At 42.4% G+C, this 21,136-nt stretch overlaps 1 protein-coding gene across 1 annotated transcript; it reads left to right on the top strand.

The window, feature by feature from the left end:
- Positions 1 to 1,440: 1,440 nt before the first annotated feature.
- LOC119851173 lies at positions 1,441 to 19,529 on the top strand. The gene is given in 7 exon segments (XM_043509241.1): positions 1,441 to 1,593; positions 4,970 to 5,065; positions 8,190 to 8,673; positions 14,671 to 14,727; positions 14,729 to 14,756; positions 15,931 to 16,070; positions 17,211 to 19,529. Coding segments are annotated over 5 exon segments (795 nt in total). The 5' UTR covers positions 1,441 to 1,593; positions 4,970 to 5,065; positions 8,190 to 8,247; the 3' UTR covers positions 17,355 to 19,529.
- Positions 19,530 to 21,136: the final 1,607 nt, after the last annotated feature.

The following is a 21,136-nucleotide window of genomic DNA, read 5'->3' as shown; positions in this document are numbered from 1 at the left end:
AGCTGTGCTGGTTTGCAGAAGACTAATGCAAATGCATGCCCTGATTTTAACTCAGCATGCCTGCATGATCTTTCCTTCACAGCCAAAACCTTATCATACATCTCAGCTGAAACTGCCAACTTGGTTTTGGGTTGAAGCCATGAGAAGCTTTATTGTGCTTTACTATCTATGTAAACACTAAAAAAAATTTTAAGGACAAAGATCCTGCCTGCCTGCCTGCATAAATTTACAGTCTAATGGCCAGATTCTGATCAGTTACACCAATGCAAATCTGGAGCAACTCCACTGAAGTCAATGGAGTTGCTCCAGATTTACATGTGGGTAAGTAAGAACCGAATCTGGCTATTCTTTTGGAGGTATGCTCTGTGTGAGAATAATAAGGCAAGGAAAGTGGTCACTCAGTTTTGATGGTAGCACAGCTTGATGTCTCCATTATGTTTTGGGATTTTTCACCCCCAATTGAGTCCGTTATGAACAGACTCACTATAGTTTTGTTTGGTTTCCTCCAAGAATAAGAAACTACCAAGGTTTACCAAGCTGAAAGCCATAACTCAGACCAGTCTTGCTCAAAGCTTGGCCTAGAATTGCAGTGTTTTCTGGGGTCCTGGCCTGAGGTTAAAATTTCCACTGAAATTAGAAACAGGTTTTGTAACTAAATGTTTGTACCATACTAGGTTTCCCACATGAATTAATCACAGGACATCAAGGTGGGCAAACATTATAATGTATTTATAACTTCACACTTCGTTATTGGCAATTCCTTATGCTGAAGGCATGCCATGAGCACACATTGCAAATATTCTGTATATGTTCTCTGTGTGTGTGTGTGTGTGTGTGAGTGTGTGTGTGTGTGTTTTATTTTTTCCTTAAAGTTATATACTCTATGAAATTGTAGGATAGTGTACTTTGGGGGCAGGGGGAGGTAATCAGTAAATGAGTTGGACTAGTTACCAACTGAAATACAAATGGAAGACCTGATGCTGTTACCCTGGACCTTATAGTCACCTACATCAGTGCAAAGTGAGTATTATATTGTGCAAAACATCACCATTCTCTTTCACAGCTGCATTGCACACACACTGCACTACAATATGACTAAATGAGGTGCAGAGCAGCAAAGATTCTGGCCCTATATTTCCGGAAAAAAAGTGTGTTCAGCAAAATTCCATCACTTGACACCATACAAAATGCAGCAGATCTGCTCTCCTTTCAACTTGCTGCTCTCTCCCCCTGGATCATATTTCCTTTATAATATCTTTGTTTTCTAACATTTGAAACAATTGCAGTGAACTTGTGGCCTTGTTGCTAGGTTTCAAGTTAATTTTATGCCGCCAGCTGAGGTACTGTTTTCATTTCTGAATTCTCAATCAAGCCCTGAGGCGAAATGATCTTGTTTCTTAGCAACCCAGATGGGCAGAGCCAGATTATACATTTGAGCTCTTTTGTACAACAAAAGAAGAAATAGCTCCCAGAATAAACATGTGCTGTGAGTTCATCTCTTTGCTCAGCTTCCCCCAGCACTGTAGAGAAGAGAAGTCTAGCTGTGTGATACAATACGAGAAACTCGGCAGAGAAACCTGACTTTACAGAGTGGTGAGTGGTGTCTCTTAACCTCTTCTGTTAAATGCTTCTCTTTGGGGCTGCTTTTGTGGTTGTCACCACATGTATGAATCTGTGTGCACCCAGCGATTAAGTGTTTCTGTTTCTAAGCTACTAAAACATGCACCGCAAATCAAGAGTGCAGACTCTACAGAGCCGATAGGGTAACCGCGTTGGTAAGTGTGGTGATTGTTTCTTTGGTGAAGTTTATGGATAATCCCAACCTCTTCCTTTTTCCCCATTAAAGCTTAAAAACAGGACCTCGAAACACTCTGTGGCTGTAATACACAAGGAGACAGTTCTAAGTAAACCAATAATCGAGGGAGAATTTTGTTAAGGATTAAAAACAATTGAATCTACATGGTGGTTACTCATCATGAGGCAAATTATCTACTCTCCTCCTTGTTTCCCTTCCCAGAGGGCCTGCCTGCCTGCAGTTCTATTGGGCAGGACTCTGGGAGCCCACAAGAGGGGTTGCAAACCTCCTGACTACCATAAGGCCTTGCTGTGAGGGGACAAGGAAGGCAGGTTGAGGAATAGGGTCAGTAAAGGCATGGCAACCTGCATCCTCTTTCTGGATGGTAATGGTAGAATTATCAATAGTAATACAGAAAGGGCATTATTTTGAGGGGTAGAATGGAATGACCTGGTTTATAATAGGCCTGTCAGTCTGACATTAATACTGGGCAATGGAGCAGCTGAAATGGGACTTCTTTAATAAAGAATTATGGGGGGAGGGGGAAAAACATGATTAATGCCAATCAACATTGGTTTATGGAAAATAGGTTGTGTCAAACTAACTTGATATTTTAAGAGATTATAAATTTGATAAAGGCAATAGCAATATCCAATATTTAGACTTCTGTAAGGCATTTGACAAGGTATCACAAGACATTTTAATTTAAAAAGCTAGAATTATGCAAAACTAATATGGCATATTTTCAATTGATTAAACACTGGCTAACTGATAGGTCTCGTAATGTAATTGTTAATGGGGAACTATCATCAAATGGGTGTGTTTCTATTGGGCTCCCACATGGATTGGTTCTTGGCCCTATGCTATTCAACATCATTAATCACCTGGAAGAAAACATAAAATCATTAGTGATATTGTTTGCAGAAATCACAAAGATTAGAGGAGTGGTAAATGAAGAGGACAGGTCACTGGTGCAGAGTGATCTGGATTGCTTGGTAAACTGAGCACAAGCAAACAATATGCATTTTTAATATGGTTAAATGGTTAAATGTAAATGTATACAACTATGAACAAAGAATGTAGGCCATACTTACAAGATAAGGGTCTCTATCCCAGGAAGCAGTGACTCTGAAAAACATTTTTGGGGGGGCATTGTGGATAATCAACTGAACATGAGCTGCCAGTGTGACTCTGTGCCCAAAAGAGCTAATGTGATCAAAGGGGAATCTTGAGTAGGAGGAGAGAGGTTATTTTTACCTCTGTGTTTGGCAGTAGTGTGACCTCTGTTGGAATGCTCTATCCATTTCTGGTGCTCACAATTCAAGGACGCTGATCAGTTGGAAATGATTCAAAGAAGAGCCATGAGAATGATTAAAGCATTATAAAACATGCCTTAAAACAGTGTTTCTCAACCTTTTTGAGACCAGGGACCAGGCTTGCTGCCTTCCTAATTATATCAGGAATATCTGAGGGACTGGTGCCAGTCCATGGACCAGTCATTGAGAAACACTGCCTTAAAGTGATAGACTCAAGGAGCTCAATTAATTTACCTGAACAAAGAGAAGGTTAAGGTCTAACCTGATTACAAGTATCTACATGGAGACAAATATTTGATAATGAGCTCTTCAATGTGGCAGACTGAGGTATAATAAGGTCCAATGCCTGGAAGTTTGAAGCGAGAGAAATTGAGACTGGAAATAAGGTGTAAACTTTTAACATGGAGGGTAACTAGCCATTGCAACAACTTAGCAAGGATCATAGTGGATTCTTCATCAGTGACCAAAAAAATATATACAGTCTTGATTTCAGATATGCTCTCGTTCAAAAGGAATTATTTTGGGGAAGTTCTATGGCCTATATTATACAGGAGTGTGATGGGTTGGATCACAGAAACCCTCTGGGAGCTGCCACCTGATGTGCCAAGACTACTTCTGCCCCTGTTTTCCCTGCCCTGTCAGCTTAGGACTTCAGTGCTCTGCTTGGTTTGAGCAAGACCCACTAGCCTGCTGAAAACCCAAACCAAGACCCAGGTCTGAACCACATTCCCTAAAAGCTGTAGGCTTAACTGAAAGCAGCTTACAGAAGTGTGCCTGTCTTTAACTCTCAGATGCCCAACTCCCAGTTTGGTCCAAACCATAAATAAATCTGTTTTACCTGTATAAAGTTTATACAGGGTAAACTCATAAATTGTTTGCTCTCTATAACACTGTCTGCGAGATATGCACAGCTGTTTGCACCCCACTTCGCAGTATTAATACATACTCTGGGTTAATTAATAAGTAAAAAGTGATTTTATTAAATACAGAAAGTAGGATTTAAGTGGTTCCAAGTAGTAAACAGACAGAACAAAGTGAATTACCAAGCAAAATAAAATAAAACACGCAAGTCTATGTCTAATCAAACTGAATACAGATAAAAACCTCACCCGTTCCAGTAAGCTTTCTTTTACAGACTAATCTCCTTCTAGTCTGGGTCCAGCAATCACTCACACCCCCCTTCCCCTTGTAGTTACTGCCCTTTGTTCCAGTTTCTTTCAGGTATCTTTGGGGGTGGAGAGGGGGCTCTCTCTTTAGCCAGTTGAAGACAAAATGGAGGGGTCTCCCAGGGGGTTAAATAGACTTTCTCTTGTGGGTGGAGACCCCCTCCTCTCTCCTATGTGAAATCCAGCTAGAAAATGGAGTTTTGGAGTCACCTTGTGCAAGTCACATGCCCATGCATGACAGAGTTCCTTACGCCAAGCCACATTCCTGGGAAAGCCCAGATGTGGATTGGCGTCTCCAAATTCATTGTTGTCTTAAGGGCTTCTTGATTGGGCACTTACTGAGAATAGTCTTTTCTCAGGAAGCTGACCAACTACTTCACTAAAACCTACTCAGAATCAAACAAGTATGCAGCCAATATTCATAACTTTGAATACAAAAATGATACATGCATACAAATAGGATTAAGAGATTCAGTAGATCATAACCTCTACAGAAATATATTGCATGGCATATGTAGCATAAAACATATTCCAGTTATGTCATATATATATATATATATATACACACACATTCATAAGCATATTTCCATAAAGGCTTATGGGGGGCACTGTCACAAGGAGGTCAGACTAGATGATCACAATGGTCCCTTCTGGCCTTGGAATGTATGAATCTCTTTCCATTTGCCCTGCAGAGTGGAGGAAGCAAAGATTGCAAGGGCTATTGCTGCCTGATGGCCTGGTGCTAGGATTCTTCAGCCCAAGCTTCCAGTAATCTCCCAAGCCCAGAGGTGGGTACCTAGGTTGTGCACTTGGGTCAGGATTTGCTTCATGATGAGTGTTTGATATTCTGAGGATAATTTGATTGTGGTCAGGACATAAATCTGAGACCCCATCCTGCATTGAAATGAATATGAACCTGCCCACTGGAACCTGCAATGAGACCTCTGTAGATGTTGGACTCTAGGAATTTTTCTTCCCCCACTTCCTAATGCTCCGGACATTTACATTTAGATGAAACCTTTGTGGCTTGGGAATTCATCTGGTCCTGCTGCTTATCCTTCACTTAAAGTCGTAATTGGGCACTGTCAACATTAAGGAAACCTACACTGGAGCAATTTACATTGGTGCAAACCTTCTAATGCATATGGCTGCACTAGTACAGAACATGACTTTTGCTGGTACAATTTGCTCTTGTAGATTATCCACTGAAGCCCCATCAACATAAACTATAACTGGCACAGCATAGTTATGAATTTCCTTAATGCAGATAGAGTCCTGAGAGTGGGCTCAAGTCACTCTGAATTGACTTTACAGGTAGTATGCATCTAGATTTGAACTCCAGAACTGAACATTGCAAAGTTCTGACCTGGGTTCAGATGTCAAATGGCCTCCAAAGATTTTGGGGCGGGGGTTCAGCTCTGCTGTTTTCACTTGGGCCATTCTCTACTCATAATCCTCTGTAATCTCATGCAGATATGTCCACAGTAACTGATTGTGATATCACAGAAGATTATGACTTCAAAGAGATAAATAATAAGTAGCAAGAGCAGATGAACAGCTAAGCAGTAAGGTTACAGTTTTTATGTAGGCTTCCTTAGTAATATGAAAGCAAGGGGGGCGGGAAATCTTAACATTATGATTTATTGGCATACTGGCTCCTAGTATGTTGGCCAAGTTCCTGATGTAATGCCATTAAAATCAAATGCAGTTTTTCAAAACTTTGCCTGAGATGCCAGGAATTCATTAAAAACTACTTTTAAAAATATAATGTAAAAAGAAAAGGAAATGAATTATAGAACTGTCTTTGAGATCAATGGGAATTCCTCTGTGGATTGAGCCACAGCAGTATGTAGCTAGGGAGATTGGGATAAATTCTCTATTGCCCATCATCCAATTAATGTCACTTCAATGATGTAAGGGGTCTATAAGAGGATCAGATTTCTCCACCTAGCATAGAGGCTTCCCTGGATAACGTAGTGAGGGCTGCCTCCTGATATCCCATGATATATGATATGCCTGGAAGGAGAGGGCATAGCTGGTGTGCAGTTGCACACTAGCTATCCTTGCCTGATGCAACGGTTTCTAGATGGACATAGCAGCTGGGCATAAACTGGAGCAGTGCAGTGTGGGCAGATCCAAGAATGTGGAGAACCACAAAGATGGCATAAAGGGATTTGGGGTGCTGGAGGGGGCTCCAGGCTGGAGCAGGGGGTTGGGGTGTGGAAGGGGGTGAGGGCACTAGCTGAGGATGTGGGCTCTGGGGTGGGGCTGGGGATGAAGGGTTTGGGGTGTAGGAGGGGGTGCAGGCTCTGGCTGGGGCAGGAGCTTGTGGTGCAGGAGGGGGCACAGGGCTGGGGCTGGGGCTTGTGGTGCAGGAGAGGGTGAGGTGTGCAGGCTCCGGCCGGCATTTACCTAAGGCTGCTCCCAGAAGCAGCTGGCATGTCCCTTTGGCTTGTAGGCCAAATAGCTCCCATGATTTTTTGTTTTATTGTCCGTGACTTGTCTGTGATGTTTACTAAAAATAACCATGACAAAATCTTAACCTTATTCATATCCAGTTGACTTTAATGGGGCTCTAAGTGGGCTTAAGGGTTCAGCTTTTCAGATCAGCTTACAGAATTGAGGCCTATGGGACTCATCCAGGGCAATGCAGATACTATGGTTATTGAGTGAGGTATAGGAACCTATGTAGAATGGAATAGAATCTCTGGTGGAGCAAGAAGTTGAACCCAGCTCCAAAGTCCCGGTTTGCTGCCATAACTACAAAATCATCCTTCCCCTGTGTCAAGGTTCCTTCCCCACTCTGAACTCTAGGGTACAGATGTGGGGACCTGCATGATAACCTCCTAAGCTTACTTTTATCAGCTTAGGTTAAAACTTCCCCAAGGTACAAACTATTTTAACCTTTTGCCCTTGGACTTCCGCTGCCACCACCAAATGTTTAACTGATTACTGGGAAAGAGTTGTTCGGAAATGTCTTTTTCCCCCCAAAATCCTCACCAAAATCTTGCACCCCCCTTCCTGGAGACGGCTTGATAAAAATCCTCACCAATTTGCATAGGTGACCACAGACCCAAACCTTTGGATCTTAAGAACAATGAAAAATGCATTCAGTTTCTTACAAGAAGAATTTTAATATAAGAAAAGGTAAAAAGAATCACCTCTGTAAAATCAGGATGGTAAATACCTTACAGGGAAATTAGATTCAAAACACAGAGAATCCCTCTAGGCAAAACCTTAAGTTACAAAAAGACACAAAGACAGGAATGCATCCGATGAAGTGAGCTGTAGCTCACGAAAGCTTATGCTCTAATAAATTTGTTAGTCTCTAAAGTGCCACAAGTACTCCTTTTCTTTTTGCAAATACAGACTAACACGGCTGCTACTCTGAAAAAAGACAGGAATATCCATTCTATTCAGCACAGCTTATTTTCTCAGCCATTTAAAGAAATCATAATCTAACGCATATCTAGCTAGATTACTTACTAAGTTCTAAGACTTCATTCCTGTTCTGTCCCCAGCAAAAGCATCACACAGACAGACAGACAGCCTTTGTTTCTCCCTCCCTCCAGCTTTTGAAAGTATCTTGTCTCCTCATTGGTCATTGTGGTCAGGTGCCAGCGAAGTTATCCTAGCTTCTTAACCCTTTACAGGTGCAAGGGTTTTTCCTCTGGCCAGGAGGGATTTTAAAGGTGTTTACCCTTCCCTTTATTTTTATGACACCCTGTTCCCAGCTATAACCACCCAATGATATTATTAATCTAAATACTGATGTTGAATGAAATGTAATGAAGTACAAAGTTTTACAGACATTCATTTATCTTAACTACAATAATACTGTGCAGCACTGGATATGTAGTCTGTGTTAAACCCATTTAAAACAATCATTAATCAGATGCATTTTTTTTCCAGGGGTTAAAATACCTGCGAGGAAAAATCCCATAATGTTCACCACTAGCTACAAAGGCAAATGGGCTCATCTTCACCTTTGAAAGACAATTCAAATTTTCTACATGCCCGGATTTGGCCTTTGCGTAGAATCAAAGTGTTGTGCAGCCGCGCCGAGCCACCTTGCAGAGAGATATATGGCAAAAGCAGCCTCCTGATTTTAGCCACAAATTCTATAAATCTTCCAGGCAGGCCTTCACGAAAACCAACAGAAAAGGAAAAGGAAGAACTGAAGAAGGCCAATAGCACAGAATCTGAGACTAAGCAACGTCTGCCAAAGATAAAAACCAGCCAGTTCCACACTGCTTTGGAAAGGAAGAAAGAGTTGCCCAAGATTGTCACAAGGTTTCCACACGTGGGCTCATATGAAGTGGATATAATGTTTGTGGAGAATGGAAAATATAAGACTGGCATCTACCAAGATCTCAAACCACATGATTTTAGGCAGGTAAGGTATGTAAGAGTATGCCATAGTGGTACGTCTACACAGCACTTTGGAGTAAGTGAGAACAAGCCCCCCAGTCAAGGTCAACAGACTTGGACTAGTGGGGTTCAAGTTACTGCTAATCTCTGGTGTGCACTTTGAAGTTGCAGCTTGGGGTCTGAAGCCCACCTCTCTCCCTAGGCCTCAGAGACCGAGTCACAACTTCAAAGCACTGTCTACACACCTATTCTTAGAGTGCTAGCACATAAAAACATAAGAAGCGGCTATGCTGGGTCAGACCAAAGACCCATCTAGCCCAGTATCTTGTCTTCCGACAGTGGCCAATGCAAATGACAGGTTGACCCAAGCTGGGAGGCTTGCTCCAAAATGCTGTGTAGACTTACCCTTAGACTATTTGAAGCAATTTCTCTCTCATTAGCCATAAAAACCATGATAATTAACTTATTAGGCCACTAGATAGACAAGGTGGTGAGATAATATATTTTATTGGACCAGCCTCGGTTGGTGAGAGAGACAAGATGAAGAAGAGTTGTGTGTAAACTTGTCTCTCTCTCTCTCACTAGCAAAAGTTGGTCCATTAAAAGATATTACCTCACCCACCTTCTCTCTCTAATATCCTGGGACTGACACCACGCACTACATAGGCCACTAGATGTCACCCTTGCAACAAAAACTTTGACCAAACAAGGCGGTGCCGTAGTTAACATCTAGCTTTGCTGTAGGCAGCTGGATACAAGCTATAATTAAGAAAAAAATAGTCCCTGAAAAGCTTTTTGAAAACACATGGGTTCCCGGATGAATCTAGCTTTTTGGAGCTCTCCATGAATTTTGCATAAGAGATTGAAATAAAAAAATATGAATATGACTAGTTCATGACTAATTCATTCCCCCTTACTTTATGATTTTTCCTCCTTCCTACTGGCTGCAATGTCTGGTCTCCAACAACAGTGCCTGAATTGCCCAACTAACTGGAGGGGAAAGCTTATTCTCACATTTATTATTTGTATTTATTATTAATTATTTGCATTAGAGTAGAATGAGGTGAAAATTTTCAACCAAAACTCCATCCCCCCCTACCAAAAAAACCACAAAAATGCAGATTCAGATCTACTGAAACATTTTGTGAATTCATGTCAATTTTGGCCAATTGCTTTTGTCAAAACAAAAAAAGAAAAGAATATGAAAATGTAGAAGTGAATCTTTTCAGTTGGTTCAGGCTAGATTCACCTAGAGATTGAGATGCCCATCACAAAACAGACATTGTGGTGGTGTGGATGACCTAAGGTATATTCAAGTATTTTATACAAAGTGGAATAGCTTCAAAAAGAGAGGTTAGAACTTGGTCTACACTACAAAGTTTTGTTAGCATAGCTACATCAGCTAGGAGTATGGGGAGAAAAACAACCAGGAAAAATAAAAAGAAGATTTCTATGATGAAAAACAGCAACTTCCCCTCCCGCCTCCAAAACAAACTTTTAAACTTTTGTTATAATTCACAAATAAACTAAAAAAAGCAGCATAGACCCTACTGTTTTCTTTTATAGGTCACATTTACCAGGAAAACAATAAATAACTTTTCCCTACTTTCTTTCAGCAGCAATAACCCAGGGCCAAATTCCTTTGCCAAATTGCTTTCACTGGAATTTATCTTCCCTATACTTTGTGTTTTTCTCAGATTACTTGAAAGCCGATTCTCAGGCCCATGTCTATAGTAGAAGTATTTAAGGAATACTGGTCTCTTCTGCCAGCAAAGTGCTCCTAGTGTGGACACAACTATATTGTGGCAACGCTACAATTTGTACCAGCATACCAAAAGCACTGCCCATGAGCAAAACAAGCTAGAATGGTGAAAACACAGCTGTGCCAGTATAGCTGCATCTACATAGTGGGCTTTGACAGTCAGGGAGAGCCCTTGACCAACACAGTTGTGCTGGCAGAAGTCTGTAGTGTAGACCTGGTTTCAGTCCCTTCTTATTGGCAAAGGAAAATTGTCTAACTGAATGCTGTCTCAAGGGAAATCCCCTTGCGCTTCAACACCTTCATTCTACAGAAATCCTAGTGAAAAACTGATTTCCATTAATATCCACAAATCCAAACTTTTCTCCTTCAACTAAATACTTTAGAGAGGAAGGCTTTTTCTCACACCTCTGCCTCCCAGGCAAAACTCTGCCACTGACGCAAAGAAAACACATTCAACCAAGCAAGTCTGATTCCAACCCTGCACTGAGAGTCAGCTCCTGCTAGGGGCTAAATATCCTCAGCACCCATTGTCTTCAGGATCAGGCCCAGGGGGAGAGATGATTCCCCACTCTAACAGTCTGAGCAATACAGTATTAAGCGTCTAAGAGTATGTTTCAGTGCTTAATTTGTGCCAGTAAGCTTGCCAGGGCTGAGCCCCAGCACCTCTAGGGCTTGGCGGTTCATAGCCCTGGCACTTCTGGGCTTGCTGCATCTGTTACGAATGTAAAAAAAAATTGCTTGAGCCCAGGCACCTCTTTCGTTACAAAGTAAGAACTGGTATGTTTACACAGTGGATGTGTGTGGGGGGGTGATTCCTAGCTCAGGTAGACATACACATGCTAATTCCACTCAAGTTAGTAGGCTCAAAATTATAGTGTGGCCGTGGCAGCATGGGCAGTGGCTCAGGCTAGCCACCTGAATCTGTGCCAGGGCTTTGGGGGGAATTGTGCTCAGGCAGTTAGCTGGAGCCACTGCCTGTGTTGTCATGGCCATGCTGCTATTTTTAGTGCACTAACGGGAGCAGAGCTAGAGCATGTCTGTGTATCTATGCTGGGAATTGCTCTCCCAGCTGCTGTGTAGACATACCCCAATTGGCTAAACTTTATCATATCACCACAGTTGCAGCCAACTGGCAAACAAACTGCACAAGTCTAGTAAGCCCTAGAATATTCTTCTGGATAGTGATTCAAGTTTGAGAGATATGAAGGGCTTGTCTGCCTAGGGAATTTTACTGGCACAATTATACTGAAATAATCATACCAATAAAAATCTCCATAAAAACAAGCCCTTACAATCTCAGTCCCAGGTTCTCCCCTGTGTCAGGGCTGCTTTGTGCATTGCCATCAGTGCAAAGCTGCCTTTAAGCCATGGCAGAATCACACCAGCATAAACTGGAAGAGATGTTTTAGTGGTTTAAAGCCACATTTGCAACCTGTTCTGCGGAGTTTTCCTAGGATCAGGATGGTTTAGGCCTTGTCCATTGATGTAGCTGCAGGAGTTTGGGAATGAGGTAAGCAACACTAGTGCAAGTCACTTTTTTACACCAGTGCCGTGCATCTGCATTAAAGATTTGCAAGGGTGTAGTTATATTGGTCCCAAAGCCTCAGGGTCTGAGACAAAAAAACAAGGTACAAAATTCAGAGGTGAAGTAAATGTTGATGCAGATTATATGATAGTAAGTGGATTTAAATGGCTTTAATTTGGTGTCTTTTTTACACACTAAAAGCCCAGTTACCCTCTCTTACAACACATGCCCGGGAGCTGCAGAGCCCGAGCGCAACGAGGCGCGCGGGGGCTGGCACCCGCATGCATCTCCTGCAGCCTGCAGGAGCCCTCTGGGGTGGGGGGCGCGCTGGGCTGCAGCCTGGGCAGGAAGGGCAGGGGTCGTGACTGCTCCCCACTAGCGGCGCTGCCGCCTTTGAAGGGCTGCTGCCCCCCTGGCGCCTTGCCGGCTCCTCCATGGCTGGGGCTCGCCACCCACGCAAGCCGACGCTTTTTAGTGCCCCCAACCACTTGGTGCCATAGGCGACCTCCTAGTTCACCTAGTGGTTACACCGTGTAAGCAGGGCTGGTGCAACTCCCATTGAAATTAGTGGGAGTTGCATCCTGTAGGCAGGATTGGGCCCCATAGGATTAGAAAGTGGGTGCCGCTAATAGAGTTTAAGGTCATACTCCTATTAGTAGCTTTTCCTGCTGTCCTCCATTCTGACCCACTGGTGTGTATATTATACTACATTCCATCCGTTCACAGTTTCACATCTGCTTTCATCAAATTACCAGCCTGTAGTTTACACTGCCATTTAGGTGACCTCTAAATTTGGCCCTAGGACTATTTCTGCTGCACAGGCTCTCACCATTTCAGTTTTCACATGTCCAGTTAACTAAGGCATAATGTCCGCATAACTTGTACAGATCATTAACCCAGACAGCACTAAACCTGGTGATTACCAATTTTCTTCCAAAATACTGGATCGCTCATTTGTAATCTGACCAGGACGTCACTGCCTAAACACGGGTATGTTTATATCCATTACATCTTTTGGAGCTCTGCGAAAGTTATGAATTTGGTTTGTGCTTCTATCTAAGGCCCTGGTGTACACAAAGTTAGGTCAATATAAGTCACCTTGCATCAACCTACTTGTGTACTCAGATTTGTCTCCGGCCAACATAAATATCCCATTACAGCAATGCTGTAAAATCATCTCCCTGAATGGCATAGAGACATGGTCAACCTACTGAAGTCAATCCAGTGCCAGGCTATAAACTATGGTATAGACTTGTGTCTACCCTAACAGTCCTTCAGCAGCTGTCCCACAATGCCCCATTCCCTGTAACAGTGATTACTCTGATCATAATTATAAACTCCACTGCCCAGGGGTCACTGAGACAAGAAATTACTCCCCCCCCTGCCCCCCCCCACACTTTAAAGCCCTGTGTGTTTTTTTTAAATGTCTTTTCCTGATTGCCCACCTTGGCAAGCACACCTAGCAGCTCACCCTTTGTTGTGTGCAACTGCCCAGTCAACCATGCCAGCAATCCAACTGGAAGCAGCAGGCTTCAACAAGGAAGTGTTCTTATTCCCTTTTTAGCATTACCTTCCACAGAACTCCAAAATTAGGTGAAAGAGCTCACCCTAATGAAAGTCTCTTTTTCCTGCAGACTTCTAAGTCCACTTTATTAGGGCCAAATCTTGTCCTGTGCACATGAGGACTCTGTTTGGAGAAAGGCTATTAATTCAGCCAAAAGCTGGTAACCATCAGCTACCTTCATTCCCTTTTGTTGCAAAATCCAGGACATTTTGTTTGTTTGTTTTAAATCTTGTCTATTTTGAGTGCAGAGTCCTTTTTCACTAAATACATCCTTTTGAATAAAGCATCTCTTTGAAGCTCCTTGGCTGCTTTGTTCAAGCATTGTTTCTAGCAAGTCTTAGTTCTCCCGCCACAGGATTCCCTTAAACATACTCATTGGAGTACAGATTAGAGCATGGTGGGAAACAGTTTCCCATTCTTTGAAAATTTTTGAGATTGCCAATAATTTTCCAACCTGCACTGGGACAAAACTGAGATGTTTTAAAATTTGCCACGATCAGAAATCCCATTCTGGACCCAAGAAAGTTGCATTGGAACTAATACATTTCTGCAAAAAGTTTTGGGTTTCAATGAACCAGTGTTCTTTTGTTTGAAAAAAAGCATTTTGTTTGAAAAATCTCTGACCAGCTCTATTATAAGATGTATATTCACGATGCTCCTTAGGTCAACCAAATGGGGTTGAAGGAGAGCGATGCTAAGTACTCCCTCTGTACAGAGAGCTCGACATATTGACTCCAAGACATCCTCATCCTTCACTGTTTTAGGACCTGGATTCCCTTCTGTGGAAAACTGCTGCATTGCTATTATTAATTATACTGTGGTAGTGCTAAGGAGCCCCACTCATGGACCAGGATCCCATGGTGCTAGGTGCTATATGAACAGAATATAAAGATGGTTCCTACCTCAGAGAGCTTATCTCTGGGCAACTAAGCTAATGACCAGATGTTTAGCTGGTGTAGTGCCATTGAAGTCAATGGCACTATACCAGTTTAGCCAGCTGGAGAGCTAACCCTAAATCTTCTGTTTTATTAATTGAAAAGCCATTAAAGCTATTTTGGATGTACTGGTATATCTTTCCCTTTATCTTATTTGAGCAAATAAGGGCTTCTCTGACTCATGGTTTCAGTATGATGACATGTCTGACATTGCAATGTTGCCTTGTCTTGTGCAGTATGAAACTAATATACCAGACTTTGTGACAAGTTACCCCAGAGACCCTTTCAATTTAAAAGTTCAAATCCCAGCATTTAAATGCAGGTAAGTCTTTGCTGACATGCAAACTCATTGTATGGTAGAAGTTAGCTATTGATGTGGTAACTTCAGTGGGTAGGAATAAGGCTGTGAGGTATTAGTATACAAATTAAAGTTTATTCCCCTAGTTAACATATGTGACCTATCTCACAGACCTGACTCATGCACATCATCTCATTGTCTCAGAATACCTCATGAGGGCAGGGTTGGGTCCTCATCCTATATCACTGGATTGGGGGGAGGGGAAGTAGCATTCATGCATGAAAGTAACAGCAGATGGATAAATTGCTTCTAGACGCAGATTTACTGTTGATAGAAGTTCCTAAGTCAGCTAAATTTCACTGTTAGAGCCAGATTGTGCCTGGCCCATGTGAAAGTATGTGGCAGTGGGAGAGGGCACAAGAGATCTTTGAATCACTTGCATGGCCTGCATAATGGACAGGCACAATTGCAGTCCCTGCCCTTGGAGGAGCACAGGGACCCATCCTTCTCCTCCACCCTGCAGGGGCATCCACAACCCCAGAGTGCAGTGAGGAAGCAGGGCCAAGGCCTCTCTGCTCCTCAATACCAGCCCTCCGAAGGAAGCCTGTCCAGAAGGTGTGCAAGCTGGCTCCCTGGAGATGGATAGCTGCAGGTGTGCTTGCCTGCATGTGGGGAAGTTCAGGGAGGAATTCCGCAGGGGCAGTGCAGCTCCACAATCTCCTAATGCAGGGCCATAATTACATGGCATAGCTGAGGCTTAGAATTTGAGATTTGAACTCAAGAGTGTGCTCTTCCGTATGCAGACTCTGCTCAGAGTTCACTTGTGCTATCTCATATTAAGCAGATGGAACATGGGAAGAGTGCTCTTATTGTAATTGCCATAGCTCTCAAGTTACATATTTCTTGTCAACAATTACACAATAGTTCTGTCCACCATATATATATATATACATCCTGTACAGTAAAACATTAATATCATCAAGCATTTACAGCAATGGGACAGGCAGGGAATTCACAAGGGTTATGCATTTTTCACGTACTCCTCTTTCTGGGACACTCTCCCAAACTTCCATCTGCTTACAGCTCTCCAAACCCTAATGATCCTAGAGCTCCTGGTGATAGTGATGTAGGATATAACTCCAGAGCATAGACTGCCTGTTTTATAGCTGCTAGCATGTTATTTACTTAACTTCTTCAGTTCATGGACTTCAGCCATTGAAAGACAAGCAAAAGGACACAAAGGGGAGATTCATTACATGCAAGCCTCATGAATGCAAATGGGAATCCAGGCTAATCCTACCAAAGAACCCTTGGCCACCAAAGTCTGCTTCATTTACGGTTAGATGAACCCTGAGCCAAGCTCCCTGCCTCTCTGTTGGACTCCAATGGGCTTCAGATCAGGCCCTTAGGGACTTTGTGGATAGTTTTGATGCAGCTAATGAGGGCACCAGGCTGCTGGAGAGTTTAGGAGACTCAGTAGATGGATTACTGGGTTCTCCCCTGTCCCTGGATGTAGTTTGTACCTGATAGGGGGGTTAGGTGATCATGGTGGGAGTTGGAAGGATAATTATCTTGGGGCTGCTTTGAAAATTAAGCCCTTAATGTTAAGAACACAAGAATGGCCATACTGGATCAGACCAAAGGTCCATCAACCCAGTATCCTGTCTACTGAAAGTGGCCAATGCCAAGTGCCCCAGAGGCAGTGAACCTAATAGGTAATGATCAAGTGATCTCTCTCCTGCCATCCATCTCCACCCTCTGATAAACAGAGACTAGAGACACCATTCCTTACCTATCCTGGCTAATAGCCATTAATGGACATAACCTCCATGAATTTAAATTAAATTAAAGTTAAATTATACAACACAGCACATGGCAAAAGCACATACCCCTTACATCTTCAAACTGCCAGGGGGAAGGAAGGTGGAAGGAAGTTATTACTGGGGTGGGGGAGGTGTCATATTCCCTGTGCAAGACATTGACTATTTCCGAAGGTGTGGGGGAGGGCAGAGGGGGGGAATGATATTGGGATGGTTTACAAACATAAACCAAGCACTTAAAACTAAAATGTCTCTAAACATAAAAGGATCTCTGCTCCCAGTGCATGCACTCAACTCCCATTAGTGTTAATGGAGAATGTATTGAACACGGATATTGTATGGGTAGTAGATGCCCGAGTTATGAAGTTGTGTAATGTGTGTAATGATGAGAGACATTAGATAATCTGTACCAAATTTATTTGCAGCAATAGTTTTGCTATTTAAAAGTAATACCTGTTATATTTGCACAAGCAAATAAGGTGATTGCATATACAAATGTGCCTAAATAGGCATTTGGATGACCTATTCCCTGATTCAGATGTGTAAGCCTTTTGTGAGATTCTTGTTCTTCAGCCCTCCCATCAAAGACCATAGGAGCATTCTCCTATCCCGTGTGTCATTTAATTGCTCTAATTAATCTTTACTATTCTATTTCTAGAGACACAGAAGGTGACATGGTGCCCACACGGCATTCCTAGGTCGTGTGGATGAAAAGCTACGTACAATATGGCAGGAGGAAGTAGGTGGTGATGTTGTATTGTTCCCTATGGTGCAAACCCAGTGTCTCCTTAGGGCCACATGATGGTTGCTTGTGCAGGGGGTAGCTATGATACAATTATTTGTTTCTCATGACTTCAAGGAGGCAGGGAGTGCTGGTGCTGCCAGAAGCACTCCATACCTCAGCAGGGGGCGTAGCTGGGTAGAGTGAAGGAGGTTAAACACAACAATACAAACCCCTCCTGGGGGATGGAGAGGAGAGCTGCAGAAATCCTCAGGTGTTTGCTTTAGAATGTGGGATGTGCTCAGACCTGGACTGATACTGATAGTTACAATCTCAACCCTCTGCACAATGGCAGGGGAAGGGAACAACAAGGGTCACTGGTGACTGAGCTCCCTATAATGCCCTGGGAGAATTTGAAGTGCCGTGGAAGATGATATGCCTGTGGCTGTCCTACACAGGAATGATGTCTCCATCCATTAACATCCAGGCAGTGCACCTCCTCCCCTCTTGCAGTGACTCTCAGATTCATAACTGCGTGGTTAAAAAGCAGAGCTGGATGACTTGCTGATTAAAGCAGGAGATGTATGATGAGTCATTCTTTTTCAGATGCAGAGTTACCTTCTGCCAAATCGCATTCTTATATTTCTCGCCAGAATATGATTCAGAAGAGCTGCTCTTGGTGACTAGAGAGCTGCTGAAATGAGCTTTGCTTACATACGTGCATTCCAAACTGACAATGAGACTCGAATCCAAATCCACTGCCAGGCACCTCTTTAAATAGAGGGCACCTTTCTAGGGAAAGTTTAGTATTTTTATCTGATGTTGGTTTTGTGATTAACTCAATTAAAATTCTTTTTTACTCTGTATTTGGGGTGGAAATTCACCCCAATGCTGGGGGCCTGCAAAGCCCACATCCCATTTATGCTCTTAACATGAGTCTTACATAGTGCATAAAGCCTTATCCTATCCCACTGGACAGAAGTGAATTTCACCCTGGTGAACTAGCATCCCCATATTTGCCCTTGCAATCTTCTAAAGCCAGAGCCACTCTAACCTGGTGCTGTACCGAATAAAGTGTCAGAAATGCTGGTAGGAGCTATGCTGCTAATGCGGTTCCCTGCAGTCTCAGTGCTTCATTGATTCTCTGAAATGCCCAAATGGCACCCTCAGAGTTGTGCTTAGCTCCACGTTCATTTTTGTCCTGATCAGTTAGGGCAGCAACACAGCACTTAAAAAGAAAAATCTATCTCCTGAGATATTTCTCCTAGCATGCCTCTCCTGCTGTGTTCCCAGTCTGTGGACCTTTTACGAGTCCTCTCCAGGTAGCTTCAAGCCACCTCTGTCCAACTGGTAGGCCCCCCGTGAGGAATAGAACATTCCAACAAATACTTTGAATGTTGTGCATTGGTGTTCCCACAATGATCACTAACATTTCAAAAGCAAATGTTTGATCTTTCAGTAGGTGCAATCATGGAATCATAGAAATGTTGGACTGGAAGGGACCTCAGTAGGTCATCTAGTCTAGTCCCCTGAACTGAAGCTGGACTAAGTATTATCTAGAACATCCCTGACAAGGTGTTTGGCTAACCTGCCCTTAAGAACCTCTAATGACGTGGATTCCACAACCTCCTTATGTAATTAGTTTTAGTGCTTAACTACCCTGACAGGAAGCTTTTTCCTAATGTCTAACCTACATCTCTCTTGCTGCAATTTAAGCCCATTATTTCTTGCCCTGTCCTCAGTGGATAGGGAGAACAATTTATTAACCTCTTTATAACAGGCTTTTTTGTACTTGAAACATGCCCTGTCTCAGTTTTCACTTCTCCAGATTAAAGCCTTTTTTTTCACCTTTTCCTCATTGGTCATGTTTTCTAGACCTTTAATCATTTTTGTTGCTCTCCTCTGAATGTTCTCCAATTTATCCACATTTTTCCCAAAGAATGGGGCACAGAACTTTACACAGTACTCCAGTTGAGGCCTAATCAATGATGAGTAGAGTGGAAGAATTACTTCTTGTGCCTTTATTACTACACTCTTGCTAAAACAGCCCAGAATAATGTTCGCTTTCTTTGCAACAGTGTTACATTTTTGACTCATATTTAGTTTGTGATGCACTACAAAACTTAGATGCTTTTCTGCAGAACTCCTTTCTAGGCAGTCATTTCTCACTTTTTATTTCTGCGTTTGATTATTCTTTCTACATTCAGTACTTTGCATTTTGCCTTATTGAATTTCATCCAAGTTATAGCAGATCAGTTTGTCAAAATCATTTTGAATTCTAATCCTATCCTCCAAAGCACTTACAACCCCTCCCACCTTGATATTATCCACAAACTTTATAAGTGTACTCTCCGTGCCATTTGTCATAAATATAAAGGGAAGGGTGAACACCTTTAAATCCCTCCTGGCCAGAGGAAAAACTCTTTCACCTGTAAAGGGTTAGGAAGCTAAGACAACCTCGCTGGCACCTGACCAAAAGGACCAATGAGGAGACAAGATACTTTCAAAGCTGCAAGAGGGGGGGTGGGGAGAGAGAAGCAAAGGGTTCTCTCTGTCTGTGTTGTCTTTTGCTGGGACCAGAGCAGGAATGTAGGTCAGAACTCCTGTAAAAGGTTAATAAGCAATCTAGTTAGATATGTGTTAGATTTTGTTTTGTTTAAATGGCTGATAAAATAAGTTGTGTTGAATGGAATGTATATTACTGGTTTTGTGTCTTTTGTAACTTAAGGTTTTGCCTAGAGGGATTCTTTATGTTTTGAATATGATTACCCTGTAAGGTATTTACCATCCTGATTTTACAGAGGTGATTCTTTTACTTTAATTAAAATTCTTCTTTTTCATTGTTCTTAAGATCCAAGGGTTTGGGTCTGTGTTCACCTATGCAAATTGGTGAGGATTTTTATCAAGCCTTCCCCAGGAAAGGGGGTGTAGGGCTTGGGGAGATTTTGGGGGAAAGACGTTTCCAAATGGGCTCTTTCCCTGTTGTTTTTGTTAGACGCTTGGCGGTGGAAGCAATAAAGTCTAGGGACAAAAGGTAAAATAGTTTGTACCTTGGGGAAGTTTTAACCCAAGCTGGTAAAACTAAGCTTTTTTTTCATGGGGGGAGGGTTTCATGCAGGTCCCCACATCTGTACCCTAAAGTTCAGAATGGGGAAGAAACTTTGACACTGTTATCCAAATCATTTTTGAAGATATTGAATAGAACCAGATTCATGACAGATTCCTGCAGGACCCAACTCAATATGCCCTTCCAGATTGAACCAGTGATAACTACTCTCTGGTATGGTTTTCCAAGCAGTTGTGCACCCACCTCTTAGTAGGTTCATATAGGCTATATTTCCATAGTTTGCTTATGATAAGATCATGTTAGACAGTATCAAAAGCCTGACTAAAGTCGATATATCACATCTACTCTTTTTTCCCATCCTCCACAAGGTTTGTAACCCTGTTAAAGAAGGATATTAGGTTGGTTTGACATAATATGCTCTTGACAAATCCATGTTGACTGTTACTTATCTTAATGTCTTCTAGGTGCTTACAAATTGATTGTTTGATTATTTGCTGCATTATCTATTGCTCCATATTTGTGCCAAAGGTACCTAAGTCAAGCTGACTGGTCTACGATTCTCAGGTTGTCCTTATTTTCCTTTTTATAGATCAATCCTTTGTAAATATTCTGTTCACACTTTGCTTTCAATTCCATGGGGTCTATTAAAAATCCAATGCAGCCTGATATTGTAGATTGCACTAAAGGAGAATGTCTTAATTTCACAGGCATGCCAGCCCAAATAGCAGGAAGAGGAAAAAGCAATGCAGTGGAAGTTCTCTAGCAGGATCCAAGTCAATGCACCAAGTCCAGCCCT

This window comes from Dermochelys coriacea, chromosome 2 (assembly GCF_009764565.3).
Source record: "Dermochelys coriacea isolate rDerCor1 chromosome 2, rDerCor1.pri.v4, whole genome shotgun sequence".
Taxonomy (NCBI): Eukaryota; Metazoa; Chordata; order Testudines; family Dermochelyidae; genus Dermochelys; species Dermochelys coriacea.
The sequence above is the reverse complement of the archived record's forward strand: the minus strand, read 5'-3'. Positions and strand labels throughout refer to the sequence as shown.